The sequence below is a fragment of the Ruditapes philippinarum genome, unplaced genomic scaffold, assembly GCF_026571515.1.
Source record: "Ruditapes philippinarum isolate M1 unplaced genomic scaffold, ASM2657151v2 ctg1064_1_1_1_1, whole genome shotgun sequence".
Taxonomy (NCBI): Eukaryota; Metazoa; Mollusca; class Bivalvia; order Venerida; family Veneridae; genus Ruditapes; species Ruditapes philippinarum.
The window spans coordinates 89,197-105,624 of NW_026854044.1; the positions used below are offsets into that span (position 1 = coordinate 89,197).

Below are 16,428 nucleotides of genomic sequence, written 5' to 3' on the forward strand. Positions count from 1 at the left end.
GAAACGTTTGGACGATTCTTCTTTTGCTGTTTCAGAAGTATTTCAACTACGTGGGACGCCGTGGCAAGTGTGCACAATCAGGCAAATGAAAATAGCTGTGTGTTTGTTAGATATCAAAACAGTCGATTTCGTTTCAGTAGGAAGTAACATGACAAATTCAAATAACATAAAAACGGATTTTGAGTGTTATGCAATAGCCTATAGTTGTGGTAATCTGTATATTTCTGACTCCACCACCTCATGGTATGTTTACAACTTATCAGGAATAAAGCTTAAACAGTTTAGTTTGGACTCTTCGGGAAACAAATTTTTCTCAGATATTCGCAGCTTAGCAGTGAATAGATCAAGAATTTATGTCACTGACTCTGAAAAGGGACTTGTTATTCTAGATTAAGATTGAGCAAATGCAGGCAAAGTTGACGGGCCAATGGTAGAAAGCGCATACGGTTGTACTTTAGCATTGACAATGGTTCTGGAATATTTCAGTATGGCGCAAACGGCAAGATTAATGGTAAAATAGCTGCACCATCACATACTATAAAAATACAGTGTGTGGTCAGAAAACCATTTGCTGCAATAAACAGATGACTAAATTTATTTTAGCAGAATTAAATGACAACATTGTAGTGTGTAGCATAACCTAAGGAAAGGAAAAGTAGAAAATAGGTGATAAGCGCACATTTCGGTATATATATATTGTTTTGATAGATATTGAAATTGAATACAAGCTGTCCAGCAACTTCCGACATAAAATTAGAAAATTTAAGGGCTAAATTAGTAAAAAATTTCCAATTTTCACTTGTGTCACACGTAACACAAAAAGTATTTGACCTAAAGTCATGAAACCTTACAGGAATGTTGATCAGCATGCGTAGTTGTGCACTTGGTTTTTTTGTGTGGATATATTTTGTATTTTCGAGTTATTGCCCTTGATTTAATTTCTGGAATTTTATAACTAATCTATGGCACCCAAAGACCATGATTTGGGTTTACCTTTGCATAATTGACACATAAGTTACACTCAAATAATGCTCTTGTTTTAACATAGAAAAGGTGTCTACCAGTGTTTTATTTTCATCAGTGAATAAATGGATTCACTGGTCAACTGCCACCCCTGCAAATATGGTCATTGAAACATGTTTTGTCAATGGTTGAATATGTCCAAAGAACTTCAGCCATTTGGAAAAAAAAGAAATATTAAATTAAAGATATCTCGAGTTGGCAAATATATCTCTTATGGTTATGATTTAAGTTTTAGGACCATAACATGATAGTGATTTTGATGTTAACTGTCAAGAACGTCATATCAACTACTGTTTTGATTATGAAATAGCAATGTTACGGACATAGTTAAATTATAGTTGAAACGAAACCATTTCAATGTCCCCAATTTTGAGTTGGCAAATCATGGCCATATCATTTTTGACCAAAACATGGTCAACATTTGTTAAGTCCGTAATCATTTCCGCAGGGTCTAACTCCCTTTTATGAATAAGGTGAGCTGAAAAACTACACTACACATAATAAGAATGAAAACATTTTGAAAGTTACAAGTTTATAACAAAAAATAGCAAGAGCACGCTAGGCTGAGCATTATATGCCCGAAAGTGGTTTTTTGTAAGGATGAAGCATTTGTAAGACATGGGAATTAAATAAAATATGACCTACTTCAAAAAGCAATCCTCCTTTATAGCTGAAGAACCATATATATATATATATTCAAAACCATCACCATCAAGTTATTATCTTGTAAGTAAAAATGCTACGAGGTGCCAGGGGTATAACATAATATAAGCAAATTTTTGAGGGCATATAACTAATTCTTTCTGGCATATAAAAAACAGACATTTCAGTGAAAACATATGGCATTTTTAGGAATTCCCTATGATTTTTTCATTTTTAGGACTTTTAGCCAAACTGAAAAAAATGAGATTTTTTTTAGGAATTTTAGGGACGCTGGACAGCCTGATAATACCACTGTCCATTAATAATCTCAATCATACCATGCCTGTAACACTCAATGTTTGCTGGGTGAACTTTCTTTTCATGTTAGCTATTTAACTATTCAAATAGGACAGTCTCGCAATATAATATCTGTACAAAATGGTTTTTCATTCTTTAGAATTTAAATTGAGAACACAAAACTTTTCTCTCTACCAAAAGATTTATTCTTGTCGGATAAAAATGTTAAACAATGTTTCAACAAATCATACATCGTGATCATTTTTTGCACTATAAATAGCGTGAGACACAATGTCTGTATTTCTTATTGTAGGTCACAATTGCTTATTAGCAATTATTGTATTTAAATCTCATTGTATATAATGTATAGTAAGTGTTTGTCCTTACTGCCTATCTGTATATGTATTTAGATGAAAATTCTTATGAACAGATTAATTTAAATCATACTGAAAAGTACATGTATGTCTCATATTTCTTTAAATGAACATAAAAATACAACTTTTTATTATTTTTATGAAATAAATATTTTTAAGTTGTCGAAAATATTTGTAAATCAATAAAATTTAAATGTTGTTCAAGAGTTAATGTTGAATGTACAGTGACTTTTCAGCTTTTATAAAAGAGCCTATAAAATACCTCTTCTCAGACAAAATGTTCTTTAAAATTTTACCGATTTCCCAAAAATCTGAACTTACACGAGCTCTTTTACTTCCCAAATTAGCAATATTAGTGATAATTTACCCTCAAAATCAAGAGGCTAAGGCCTCTTCTCAACAAGTGAGAAAAAACCCACTTATCTGAATATTGATAAGTAAAGCACTTTCAAGGCTCTGTATATTAAATACAATTACTATCATATGCCATTTAATCCAATAAAGTTTGCATATAAATAATAATGAATAACTGAACATTTTGTATGCTTATCACAAAGTTAAAAACATAACTGCTGAGATATCATATCACTATGTTGAATAATTCTATTCCTTATCTGACAACCTCATCCGGTTGATACAAAACAAAATTTCTTTCATTTAACTGGTGCCGATTTTTAAGTGTCCTAATTTTGACATCATATTATTGCCTTGCCATTCTGCTATACAATCACCATTTGTTCTCATGTCAACCTGACATAACATAACTCAATATTAATTGGTCATGTTAGGAAATGAAACATCTTACAGAATAAAGTAGCATTAAATTTTATATAAAAATGTGTTATTAATTTTGGTGATTTAGTGTTTGTTTGTTTTATTGGGTTTTACGTCACACCGACACAGTAAAGGTCATATGGCGACGTTCCAGCTTTACTGGTGGAGGAAGACTTCGGGTGCCCTTCCGTGAATTATTTCAGGCACGAACAGGCACCTGAGTAGAACCACCGGCGTTGGTAAGCTTGCTGGATAGCTTCCTCACTTGAAAGAATCCAAATTCCCAGTCGGGATTCAAACCCAATGCGGTAAGTGGCAAATGGTTTGATTAAATTTCATATAAAATTGTGTTTGGTTATTCATTTTGGTGGATTTGGTGTGATATTTCAGTCATACAACTGGAGGAAGTGCAATTTGCTTCCTATTGCTAGTAGTACAGACCTTAAATTCATAATTTTACATAGTTCATTAAAACAGTCAATTATGATAACTATGAATGCTTTAAGATAAACGTATATGATAAAAAGCAACTCCTCTTTAAGGGGTTTTCATTTTTTAAATACTTTTAGTTTTTTCCAAAATTTCTATTTTCTTTTACCTGTAATTTTTCCCAAACTTTTTTCTTTGGGTTCAACTTTTCATCAGGGCTATCCGAGTGGTGGCCATTAAAATAGATTATATCTCCTGGTGCACTTACCACTTTTGGGTTCAATGGCTCAACTGCCCGGGGGTTATCCCTGAGAAATACAAATACAAAAAGTCAACAAGGGACATCCAACGTTCACAGTAAGCAACCTACAAAGCCTAGCCACATGTGAAAAAGGACAACTTGTGAGGTTTCAAGTAGTGTTTAATACAGATGCAGAGACAAATTTGATGGGGACACATATGGTAGAAAAGGAAGGAGAAAAATTAATAAAATTATGAATAACTGCAATTAACAAACAAATTAATACCACTTTAAAAGGTATAATTGCATTGATAAAGCTATCCATTTTTATAAATGCACAAAGCTACCCAGAGGGTAAATTTGTAAACATTTTTCACTTTAAGCAGGGATAAAGCTAATTAGTTGCTGCATTTTAAATCTAAAATGTTTGTAACTTATTCCTTTACAACTTATTATGTCTACGATTAAGAAATCAACAGGGGTGTCCATGGCTAAGTGGTTAATGTCATTGACTTCAAACCACTAGTTCCTCACCGCCATGGGTTCGAATCCCGACAGGATCTTTCGATTCTTTCATGTGAGGGAGCTAGATTACAGAATGTCGGTGGTTCTACTCAGGTTCCCGTTCGTGCCTCAAGTGATGCACGGAAGCACAACTGACGTCTTCTTCAAACATTAAAGCTGGAACCTATAATGACCTATACTGTGTTGACGAAAAACCCAATTAAAAAACAAACAAACAAACAAAAAGAAACAAATATTGAAATAGTCTATAGCCGTCACGCTATAAACACTATCGTTTAACTCTATGTCAACTGCAAAACTTCCGGGTCGATAATAGTAGAGGTAAATCATCTCAGTCAACTTTATGCGATTTGTTCAACATCGGACGTTTAAACTGGTTAAACAAAAAAGGACGTTACCTGTTCTGAAATTTAGTAATCCAAAATAGCTAGGTTAGTTTATATTCCGTAAACTCATTGATATATTATGGAAATATATCGATCAATAAATAAATAATATTAACACGTAAAAGACTACACAAAACGACATAGAAATATTAAATAACATTTAAAATGGCGACCGGTGTCCTAAATATTCTTTCGGATGAAACCTTTGATAAAGTATGTATTATATGTAAACGGAAGGATAAAAACAGTGAAGCTGAAAAATTCTGCATTGACTGTCAGGACTATTATTGTTTGAAATGTGTCAAAGTTCACGAGGATGTACCTTTACTAAGCGACCATGAAATTCTGGACAAAGATCATTTTCCATCTAGCCCGAGTTCAAACTTACCAACGGCTCCGACAGAACAGTGTGAGCGACACAAGCATAGACATGTAGACATGTATTGTGAAATTCACGATGTTGTCGGATGTTCGACGTGCATGACTTTAGATCATGGGTATGTTTTAACATGTTTTAACTCTAAATAATAAATGGGAAAAACACTGGCATTACAACAGAATAAAATCTTGTTCTGGTAATATCTATAAATAATGAAACTAACATCATGAATAATTTAAGTAAATTGTTATGTTAATCTTTTAATTTGGCATTGAATTTTCAGACGATATGTAGATCTATATGTTTCCGAAGCGAGCAAATATTAAATTCATAAGTAAATTTTATTTTCAATCAAGTAGACTGTTATGCTAAGTGAATGACAAAATCGTTTTAAAGACTCAATGTAAATGAGCGTGTAACACATCTTGTATTTATTAAAACTATTGTTTTAGTACTCATTAGTATTAATATGGCGTTACTTTACTAATTGAAACCAAAATGCTTTGGTATAGAAAGATGTGAGTAATAACGTAGTAATTTTATATCATTATAGGTCATGTCAAGATCGTTTCTACATATCAGAGTACATTAAAAAGGATGTAACAATCGACACTATCAAGAAAGAGCTCAAATCGTGCGAAAAAACACTGGATGAAAATCAAACCTTTTTCCAGCGCAATAAACAACGACTTCTGAAAGAGAAAAGTAGTCTGCTGGAGGATATCAAACGATTACGAGAGAAAATCAATGCAAGACTCGATGAATTAGAGAAGAACATATTGCGTGAAGTAAATGTTGTATTTAGTGGTTTGATAGAAGAGGCAGAGAAACAGTTTAACCTGCTTCAAACTTGTAAGGAAAATGTTAAATCTGCTCTAAACAAATTTCAATCCTCTAGTACGAGTGACCAACAGAAGTTTGTGAATTATAAAAGAGGGATTCAAATTGCCGATAATGTCGACGAACAACTTCGGAATATTAGTACAAACAAGCAGAATGTAACTGTTGTGTTTATACCTGACAGCGTAATACAAGCACTGTTGGAAAAAATAAAATGTTTTGGTAAACTTAGCCAAAACTCTAAAGATCCATTTTTGCAGATCAAAAATAGGGTAGAAGAAAAATCAATTAAGGATAAAACTGACTCAAGCATGTGTAATATTGTAAGTGCATGTCTTACGGGAGATGGATCAATTATATTATCTGATCGTTTGAATAAGAATTTGAAACGTTTGGATGATTCTACTTTTGCTGTTTCAGAAGTATATCAACTACGTGAAGCTCCGTGGCAAGTGTGCACAATCAGGCAAACAGAAATGGCTGTCTGTTTGCCATTGATCAATACAGTCGAGTTCGTCTCGATAGGAAATAAACTGTCAAAATCAAATGAACTAAAAACAGATTTTATGTGTTATGCAATAGCCTATAGTTCCGGTTATCTGTATATTTCTGACTCCCGCACTTCCGTGTATGTTTATAACTTATCAGGAATAAAAATTAAACAGTTCTGTATAGACAATTCTGGTAACATACAAGCCTCGGATATTCGTAGTCTAGCTGTAAATAAATCAAGGATTTATGTTACCGACTCAAAGAAAGGACTTATTATTCTTGATAAAGATGGAGCAAGTACAGGCATAGTTGACGGACCAAAGGTAAAAGGCGCACACGGTTGTAGTTTTACTTCAAGTGGCTATCTCCTTGTTGATGACAATGGTTCCGGAATCCTTCAGTATGGCGATAACGACAAGTTTATTGGTAAAATAATAAAAGCTACACATACTTACAAACATAAAGATGCTTCTCGGTTGACAATGTGTTGTAATAAACAGATGACTAAAATGATTTTAGCAGGAGCAAATGACAACATTGAAGTATACAGCGTAAGCTAAGGAAGTAGTAGAAAAAATATGACTAGTTCACATAGCGGTATCTGTCGACTATTAGATATATATTGTTTTGATACAGATGTTCAATTGTGTGTATACAATTATTTAAACCAGTGAAAAAGATCCATAAATAATCTCAATCATACCATGCCTGCAACATTTAATGTTTGCTGCGTAAAATCTTATTTTCAGGATTCAAATACGAAAGTCTCGCGATATAATGACTGTACAAAATCGTATTTCATTATTTAGGACATAAATTGACAACAAATAATTTTTCTATCACCAAAAGATTTATTCTCATCACATAAAAATGTAAAACAATGTTTGAAAATCATGCATCATGGTCATTTTCAAAATAAAAGCGTGAGACACAATGTCTGTATTTTTTATTGTAGGTCTAGAATATTTTTGTGCAATTAATGTATTCAAATTATATTGAATATCCATGTATAATAAGTGTTTGTTAAATATGTTTTTTCTTTAAGGCACATCAGTTTATTTATTAAGATAAAAAATTTAATTAAAGTATTTATTTAAACTATAAAGAAAAGTACATGTTTGACTCATATTTCTTTAAATTAACAAAATAATACAACGTTTTATTATTTTTATCAAATAGAAATTTTAAGTTGTCGAAAATAATTATGAAATCAATACATTTAAAATAATTTCTTATTTCATAAATTCAAAATGATTTCTTATTTCTTGGTATATTTTTGTTGTTGTTGTTCAAGAGTTAACGTATCTACAGTAATTTTTCACCTTATATAACAGAGGTCAATGAAAGACCTCTTCCCAAACAAACTTTGTTAAAAATCTGAACTTACACTAGCCTTCTTACTTCTCCATAGCAATATTAGCGACAATTTTTGTTCCAAAATCAGGAAGCTAAGACCTCTTCCCAATTAAGTGAGAAAAACACTAATCTACACAAAACATTCTTAAATACAGCTTTTTCAAGGCTCTGTACATTATGTAAAACAACTATTATATGCCATTTAATCCAATAAAGTTAGCATAATTATTATGAAAGAAGCAGAACATTAAATATATGTTTATCACAAAGTTTAAACCCAACTGCTGAGAAATCACAATTTGTCAAAAATTAAATTCCTTGTCTGATGAATTCATTCAGTTGATTTTATTGGTGCTGATTTTAAAGTGTCACATTTAACAAATCCTAATTTTGACATCATATTATTGCCTTGTCATTCTGCTATACAATCACCATTTGTTCTCATGCCAACCTGAAATAACAAAACACAATATTTATACCCATTCATTATGTTACTGAATGTATGTTTTATAGCATGAAAGAGCATTAAATTGTATATCAATATGTGTTGTTGTAACTTGTGCTGTTGCTGTTTTTGTTTTCTTGTGTTTTTTTCTCATTCTGTTAAAATTAAGATCATAAATTCAGGGTCTCTAATGGGCTTCCTGTTGATAGTCGTACAGACCTTGATTTCACAAAAAAATGTTCAAGACATTGACAAACATAACATTGTTATTGCAATGAATGATTTACAAATTTCAAAATGTAGGAAATGAAGAACCAGTCCTGCTTTTCAAGTGATTTTCATCTTTTTAAATGCATTATATTAAAATCATTCTCTTCTGGTTTATCTTATATCTCTATTCACTTTTAAGTTATCAAATATTTCCACAGACTTACCTGTAATTTTTTTCAAACTTTTTTCTTTGGCTTCAACTGTTCATCAGGACTATCAGAGTGGTGGCCATCAAAATAAATTCTATCTCCTGGTGCACTGCCTCTGGTGGGTTCAACGGCTCAACTGCCCGAGGGCCATCCCTGAGAAATACAAATACAAAGATGTTGCACAAGGGCAGAACAGCGAGGGGAAATTAATATATATGTGTGTGTGTAACTGCAATTAAGAAACAAATAAGGACAAACCTTAAAAGATCAAATGTTAAAAATTAATAATGCATTTAATAAAGTTATCAATTTTCTTGTTTGCACATCAAAGACAAATGAAGGCAAACTTATGAGCATTTATTAATTAACGCTTGGACATGTAACTAACGGCTAGATAAGTAATCGGCATCCAAATGACAGCCGAACAATCGATATGCATACTTTTAAAATAATACATTTTATGCCTTTATCATAGAAATTTCATAGACAAATTTTCTTATAATCGTGTAAAAGCCTTTTAAAATACAAAAGGACTATTAAAATTGTATGCTATTTGGCTTATATTTTTCTTGTTTACACTGTTTACTATGGATGAAAAAGACAAACTGACATTGCTTACAAAATATTGGATAAAAGATAAAGTGGCTGTAAACCCTAGTTGCTTGTCATGTTAAACTACGTTCCACTTTGACTAAGAACACATCTAAAGATTGCAACCCAATGTTGCCTTTAAAAGATTAAAGAGAGGACAAAAAATAGGTGTAAGATCTCATGTTCATCCACTGAATAATAATAAAAAAGCAATTAATGCATTCTTTCAATGAGGCACACATCAACATTGTGTCACTCCCTCATTTTGTCTGGTTTTAGGTTACACAAAAAGATGCCAAGTCCATTTTGCAGTTTTCCTCAGGATACAGGCCAACCAGTCCATTCAAATTAGTCCTGGTTTCTGGTTCGTTTAAGAAGTTACACCCTGCCAATATATAGGATGAACAGTTACACTCATTTTAGTAACAAGAATATATTATTCAAACAGATATTATATTTCAAATTTCAATAATAGGTTAACATATCTGAAGGAAAATGCAAAACTTATTCACAGGTATCTTCACAAAACTTCATTAAATTCCTATATTACTTATTTCTCAATTAAATTGTGTAAATACGTTGTTTTTCTTTCACCGATCATACATACATTTTTGTTTAAATAGAATTTTATCATCATATGCATATATGAACATGTACCATAGGTACATTAGTCAAGTTTCTGTACCTAAAGTTATAGATAATTTCTTTTTATTTCACCCCAAAGCAACGTAATTTTGACTGCTTTAATCAATGAAACAGGTTATTTGAAGAGCCTACTTACTAAAATATAATCCCGAATATTGCAATAAGCATAATATCATTCAAATTAGCATAGCATTCACAGTTTCAATAATAAAACACCTACGCCGGTTGGAACGTAAAAGTTATATAAAAGTGGAGATTGAATAAAAATGTTTAAGCGAATATTATAATAGTCACGTTTGTAACATCGCTTGTCATTGCATATTCGCGATATTTATATTACCTATATGTACGGCTTCTGTCAAATTATAAAGTTATTTTATAATTTTCTGTAATAAAATCAGTTTGCTGTATTTTAAATTCGTTGTTAAGATTCTTTACAGGCTATATGACTGTGTGTGTTTGCGTTTGTTTACCCTCGCCACCGGAAAGAGACCGTATGGGCGAGCATATACTTCATTTATAACCTAAAAATAGGGGAGCTGATGTTTATTTACTGATGTTATATCGGTACATGTGTTATGTGCATACCATATCCCCCATGACAGGGTAGTCTCTACGTACAACCTCTGACATGGGAGGAAGATGGGGCAATCCCATTCTCAGTTTAAAAATTCTAAATTAATTTTATTAAAATGTACTTATTTTAAAAATGGCCAAGACGTTTATAAAGGGTAAATGTATATATGACTGTATATAAATGGCTCGGGTTATATATACACACAGCCGTTTATATAAGGTCATACAACACGTCAACACTCTTTATACAATGTAACTGATAATATAAACGACATATAGAATACAAGAAAAGCATTGATGCAAAGCATCAAAGGGCGTCCAAGCAAGAAATGCATCAGGTGCAGATGAACTAGTAGATATATGTTGATAAACTGTTCAATGGTTCATTGGTTTTTACCAGAATTGTATATCACTTATAAACGAAGGAACGAAGACATTGTTCATTATTTATAAATTTGATTGGCATGCTAGAAATTAGAATATTACTTGTTATTTCTTTATGATCGTGATTATTAATAGCAACGGATATACATGTATACAATCATTTATAATCCATTTGAGTAACGCATGATCAACACCACACTTGTGTAATTGTCCCTTATTATGTTATCGCTATTAGCGAAGACCCCCTCTTAAGGTATCTGTTCACACTTAGTAACAATAAGACACTTGTTATATTACCATGTTGATCATGTTGAGCATAAATGTTTATTATACACTAATTGTAATATCATTTTTAATATAAAAAAAACAACAGATTTTATGAATATTGTTTGCTTTTCTTTTTTGTGTTTTATGCACTATTTTAATATTGAATTTTGACGTTTACTATTATTTTAAGAATTCAATTGTCATAATGACCGACGATTATAAGTCAAAACTTAACTGCAAAAAGTCAGTAAATTATGGTTATTGTTTATTCTTAAACCATATACATGTACATTTGTATTTTTCTTTATCATTTCTGAAATTAACAATCAATTGAATAATTCATAAAATCTGATTTGTAACTTTGAACAATTCCTCGGCATCTTTACTAAACACGAATAACAAATTAAATAAAATGTTTCAAAGTTGATAGTGTCATATTAATGCCATAAAAATGTACATTTTTTCTCAATTATTGTACATATTTATTGTTTTTATCTCATATACATAGATAAAATAAAACATGCGATGTGTGTTGTTGGGTTTTTTTTTCCGAATTGTATGTTTATCTATAATAATAATCAATAATTTTGAGAGTTGATCTGTGTTTCTTAATTATTGTAACCAATCTAAGTGACAAACATTCATTTTGAAAAAAAGCTTATTTATCTCACGGATTTATATTAATAAATCCGTGTTTATCTGTAAAAATATTTGTTCTGTTCTGTAACGATATCAAACATCATCTCCAAAACCGGGAGAGACCGGACAATAAACGCGTGGTACTATTCGCCGGTCGTCAAAATAGACCAGGAGAGACCGGGATTTACCGACAGGAGTACATCCATCTATAAATAGATTTTCGGAATATTTAGGTCATCAACTCATCATTCTATTTACAGCTTTCGGAATAACATACCATAATAATCCACTGTGTACTACAAAATGATAAATAGAAATACCCTGAAGAGCGCGATTTATTGACGGAAAAGGTTATTTAGATTCTAATTTGCATTGCGAAATTCTCCAGTTCGCTATTCATTGTACAAATCGCGACTAATTAATAATCAAGCACCCTCATACCGATCGGAATGATCGGCTTTTATAATGAACAACTATAAAAGGCTCGAGAAGTTGCTGTCGCCCTTTCACAAAATCTGATTTCATTACATAAAAGGCGCCGCGCTTCGGCGCGGACGCCAATGAAGAGGCTAATATGTAGTTTTTACTTCTACAACTGATTATACTAAAGCGAGGATTCAGAAACCAATAATGAAATAAGCTATAGACTTTACACATACTTATATATTTGTTATCATAACTCTATATTTGCTCTGTAAAAACTTCTGGGTCAATAAAGATATATCACTCATATCAGTAAAGTATTTGCGATTCGTCCGAAGCCGAATGTTTAAAACTGATTAAACAAAGATATTGGGCATAACTTTGTCGGGACAGAAGTTAAAGATATAGATCGTTTCAGTTTAGTAACTGGATATTCACAGCGTTATAAAATTTAAAAGTGTTAAAATTTATATATTATAGTTAACAACAAATCAATTATTAAATTCACAATGGCGAATGGTGATAACATAAACATAAATTTTCTTTCTAATGAAACAATTGATAAAGTCTGTAATATATGTAAACGGAAGGATAAAATCAGTGAAGCTGAAAAATTCTGCATTGACTGTCAAGAAAATCATTGTCTGAAATGTGTCAAAGTTCACGAGGATGTACCTTTGCTAGGCAACCATGAAATCCTGGACAAAGATCAATTTCAATCTTGCTCAAGTGCATACATCCCAATGTCTCCGACAGACCAGTGTGAGCGACACACGCATAAACACGTAGATATGTATTGTGAAAATCACGATGTTGTCGGATGTTCAACATGTATGGCCGTAGATCATCGGTATGATTGTTTCATTTCTGTATGTATTATGAAGATTAGGGAACAGTGTGATCATAATATAATTTTAAAATCAAATTAAAATGATAATTGATCACTTTATACTGTCAACAAATAGGAGACTAAGATATAATATAGATTTTGAACGAATATATATGAATTCTTATATGCGTAAACTTGTTTAATAAACATGTGTTTAAATATGCATTTAATGAGGTCGAACAAAACTACTTTCACTCTAAAATTTTGTATTATACTTTTTAGATTACGCCACTTTACAATTTGTAAATAAAATCCAAAAGATGCAAGTACGACAAAAAGTGAGTAATTTCAGTATAATGAATTTACAGCGATATTCAAATATCATTATAGGTCATGTCAAGGACGATTCTACATATCAGAGTACATTACAAATGATGTAACAATCGACCCTATCGAAGAAGAGCTCAAATCGTGTGAAAAAACATTGGACGAAAATCAAACCTTTTTCCAACGCAATAAAGAGCGACTTCTGAAAGAGAAAAGTAGTCTGCTGGAGGATATTAAAGGATTACGAGAGAAAATCAATACCAGACTGGATAAATTAGAGAAAAAAATACTGCGTGAAGTTAATAATGTATTTACTGGTTTGATAGAAGAGGCAGAGAAACTGTTTAACCTGCTTCAACCCTGTAAGGAAAGTGTAAAAGCTGGTCTTCACAAACTTCAATCCCCGAGTCCGAGTGTGCAACAGACGTTTGTGAATTATAAAAGAGGGATACAAATTGCCAATTATGTCGATCAACAACTAGGAAACATTAGTACACAAAAGCAAAATATAACTGTTGACTTTATCCCTGATAAAAGAATGCAAGTTCTGTTGGAAGAAATAAAATGTTTTGGTCAAGTAAAGCAACACTACAGCAAAAATTCTTTATTGGAGATTAAAGGAAAAGTAGAAAAATCAATTACAGACAGGTCCAAGTGTAATATTGTTAGTGCATGTGTTGCGGGAGACGGATCAATCATATTATCTGATCGTTCTAATAGGAATTTGAAACGTTTGGATGATTCTACTTTTGCTGTTTCAGAAGTATATCAACTAAGTGGATGCCCATGGCAAGTGTGTACAATCAGGCAAAGGAAAGTAGCTGTTTGTTTGACAGATATCAAAACAGTCGAGTTCGTTTCGATAGGAAATAAAATGTCAACATCAAATGACATAAAAACAGATTTTATGTGTTTTGCTTTAGCCTATAGCTGTGGTTATCTGTATATTTCTGATAGCAACACATCAGTGTATGTTTATAACTTATCAGGAATAAAGCTTAAACAGTTTAGTATGGACTCTTCTGGAAACAATCTTTTCTCAGATATTCGTATCTTAGCAGTGAATAGATCAAGAATTTATGTGACTGATTCTTGGAAAGGACTTGTCATTCTTGATACAAATGGATCAAGTACAGGCAAAGTTGACGGGCCAAAGTTAAAAAGCGCATACGGTGGCAGTTTAACAGCCGATGGCTCTCTTCTTGTTTATGACAATGGTTCCGGAATCCTTCAGTATGGCGAAAACGGCAAGTTTGTTGGTAAAATACCTAAACCATCACATACTTATAAAAATACAGTGTGGGGTCAGATAACCATTTGCTGCAATAAGCAGATGACTAAATTAATTTTAGCAGGAACAAGCGATAAAATTGAAGTGTATAGAATAAGCTACGGAAAAGAAAAGTAGAAAATAGGTGACTAACGCACATTTGATATCTGTCGACTATCATAATATATATATGATATTACACAAGAAATTAAGAAATTTTTGGGCTAAAATTTGGGATTTTATAACTAAACAATGGCCCTCAAAGACCATGATTTGGGTTTACCTTTGCATAATTGTAACACTCAAATAATGCTCAAGCAAAGGTGTCAACCAGTGTTCCATTGTTATCAGTGAATAAATGGAATCACTGGTCAACTGCCTCCCCTGCAGATATGGTCATAGTCAAACCATGTTTGAAACATGTTTTGTCAATGGCTGAACGTGTCCAAAGGACTTCAGCCATTTGGAAAAAAAACGAAACATTAAATTAAAGATATCTCGAGATGGCAAATAGACCTTATATGGTTATGATTTAAGTTTTAGGACCATACTATGATAGTGATTTTGATGTAAACTGTAATAATGGTCATATCAACTACCGTTTTGATTATGAAATAGCAATGTTATGGACACAGTCAAATTATAGTTTGAACGAAACCATTTCAATATCACCAATTTTGAGTTGGCAAATCATGGCCATATCATTTTTGACCAAAACATGGTCGACTTTTGTTATGTCCGTAATCATTTCCGCAGGGTCTAACTCCCTTTTATGAATAAGGTGAGCTGAAAAACTACACTTAACATAATAAGAATGAAAACATTTTCAAAATTACAAGTTTATAACAAAAGATAACAAGGCGTAGCATTATATGCCCGAAAATCGTTTTTTTTTTAATAAGGATGAAGCATTTGTAAGACATGCGAATTAAATAGAATATTAACTCCTTCAAAAAGCAATCCTCCTTTATTGCTGAAGAACCTTTAATGTATATATACAGTTGCTGTTTCAAAAGCACCACCATCAAGTTGTTATCTTGTAAGTAAAAATGCTACGACGGTTGGACGGAAAGATGCCTGTGGTATATAACATAATATAAGCAAATATTTGAGGGCATATAATTAATGTACTCAATATAAGTAATCATTCTATTAAGTTTGACAGTTGTAAAATTGTTAACAATATTAAGGTCATTTGATATTGGCCTTTGACCTTGTGACCCCAAAATCAATAGGGGTCTTCTACCCATTATTGACAATCATCCTATGAAGTTTGAACACTGTGGGCCAAATGGAACTTAAGTTATGTTCCAGACACGATTTTCGGTGTAAGTCATTGTGACCCTGACCTTTGACCCTAAAATCAATATGGGTCATGTATTGGACTTGGCTGTTCATCATTTTACTGCTGTAGGTTGATTAATACTTAAGTTATTGAGCGGAAACTGTTTTCAGTTTTAAGGTTATAGTGACCTTGACCTTGTGACCCCAAAATCAATAGAGATCTTTTACCTAATATGGACAATCATCCTATGAAGTTTGAATATTGTGGGCCAAATGGAACTTTAGTTATACTCCAGAAACCAAATTGCTAACGGATGGACAGGCAGACTGACGCCAGGGGGTATCACATATGCCTGAAATTCTTTCTGGCATACAAAAAAACATAGAAATTTCAGTGAAAAAAGGGATTTTTAGGTACTCCCTTTGAATTTTTCATTTTTTAGGACTTTTAGCCAAACTGAAAAAACTGGGATTTCTTTAGGAATTTTAGGGACACTGGACAGCCTGATAATACCACTATCCATGAATAATCTCAGTCATACCATGACTGCAACACTCAATATATGTTGGG

The 16,428-nt window shown here is 32.2% G+C and overlaps 2 protein-coding genes across 2 annotated transcripts; both read left to right on the forward strand.

The window, feature by feature from the left end:
* Positions 1 to 4,607: 4,607 nt before the first annotated feature.
* Positions 4,608 to 8,301, forward strand: LOC132738765 (uncharacterized). Its single transcript, XM_060726358.1, has 2 exons — positions 4,608 to 5,188; positions 5,624 to 8,301. The coding sequence occupies exons 1-2, from the start codon at positions 4,857 to 4,859 to the stop codon at positions 6,960 to 6,962; spliced, it is 1,671 nt and encodes a 556-aa protein (XP_060582341.1). The 5' UTR covers positions 4,608 to 4,856; the 3' UTR covers positions 6,963 to 8,301.
* A 4,059-nt stretch (positions 8,302 to 12,360) lies between these two features.
* Positions 12,361 to 16,009, forward strand: LOC132738766 (uncharacterized). Its single transcript, XM_060726359.1, has 2 exons — positions 12,361 to 12,997; positions 13,367 to 16,009. Exons 1-2 carry the CDS (start codon positions 12,657 to 12,659, stop codon positions 14,709 to 14,711), a joined length of 1,686 nt encoding a protein of 561 aa, XP_060582342.1. The 5' UTR covers positions 12,361 to 12,656; the 3' UTR covers positions 14,712 to 16,009.
* The last annotated feature ends 419 nt before the right edge of the window (positions 16,010 to 16,428 follow it).

Bases quoted from the DNA above. Each gene is read 5' to 3' on its own strand.
- LOC132738765 (XM_060726358.1), top strand. From the start codon at position 4,857: ATGGCGACCGGTGTCCTAAATATTCTTTCGGATGAAACCTTTGATAAA. The intron at 5,189-5,623 runs GTATGTTTTAAC...ATATCATTATAG, and splicing joins TGCATGACTTTAGATCATGG to GTCATGTCAAGATCGTTTCT.
- LOC132738766 (XM_060726359.1), top strand. From the start codon at position 12,657: ATGGCGAATGGTGATAACATAAACATAAATTTTCTTTCTAATGAAACA. The intron at 12,998-13,366 runs GTATGATTGTTT...ATATCATTATAG, and splicing joins TGTATGGCCGTAGATCATCG to GTCATGTCAAGGACGATTCT.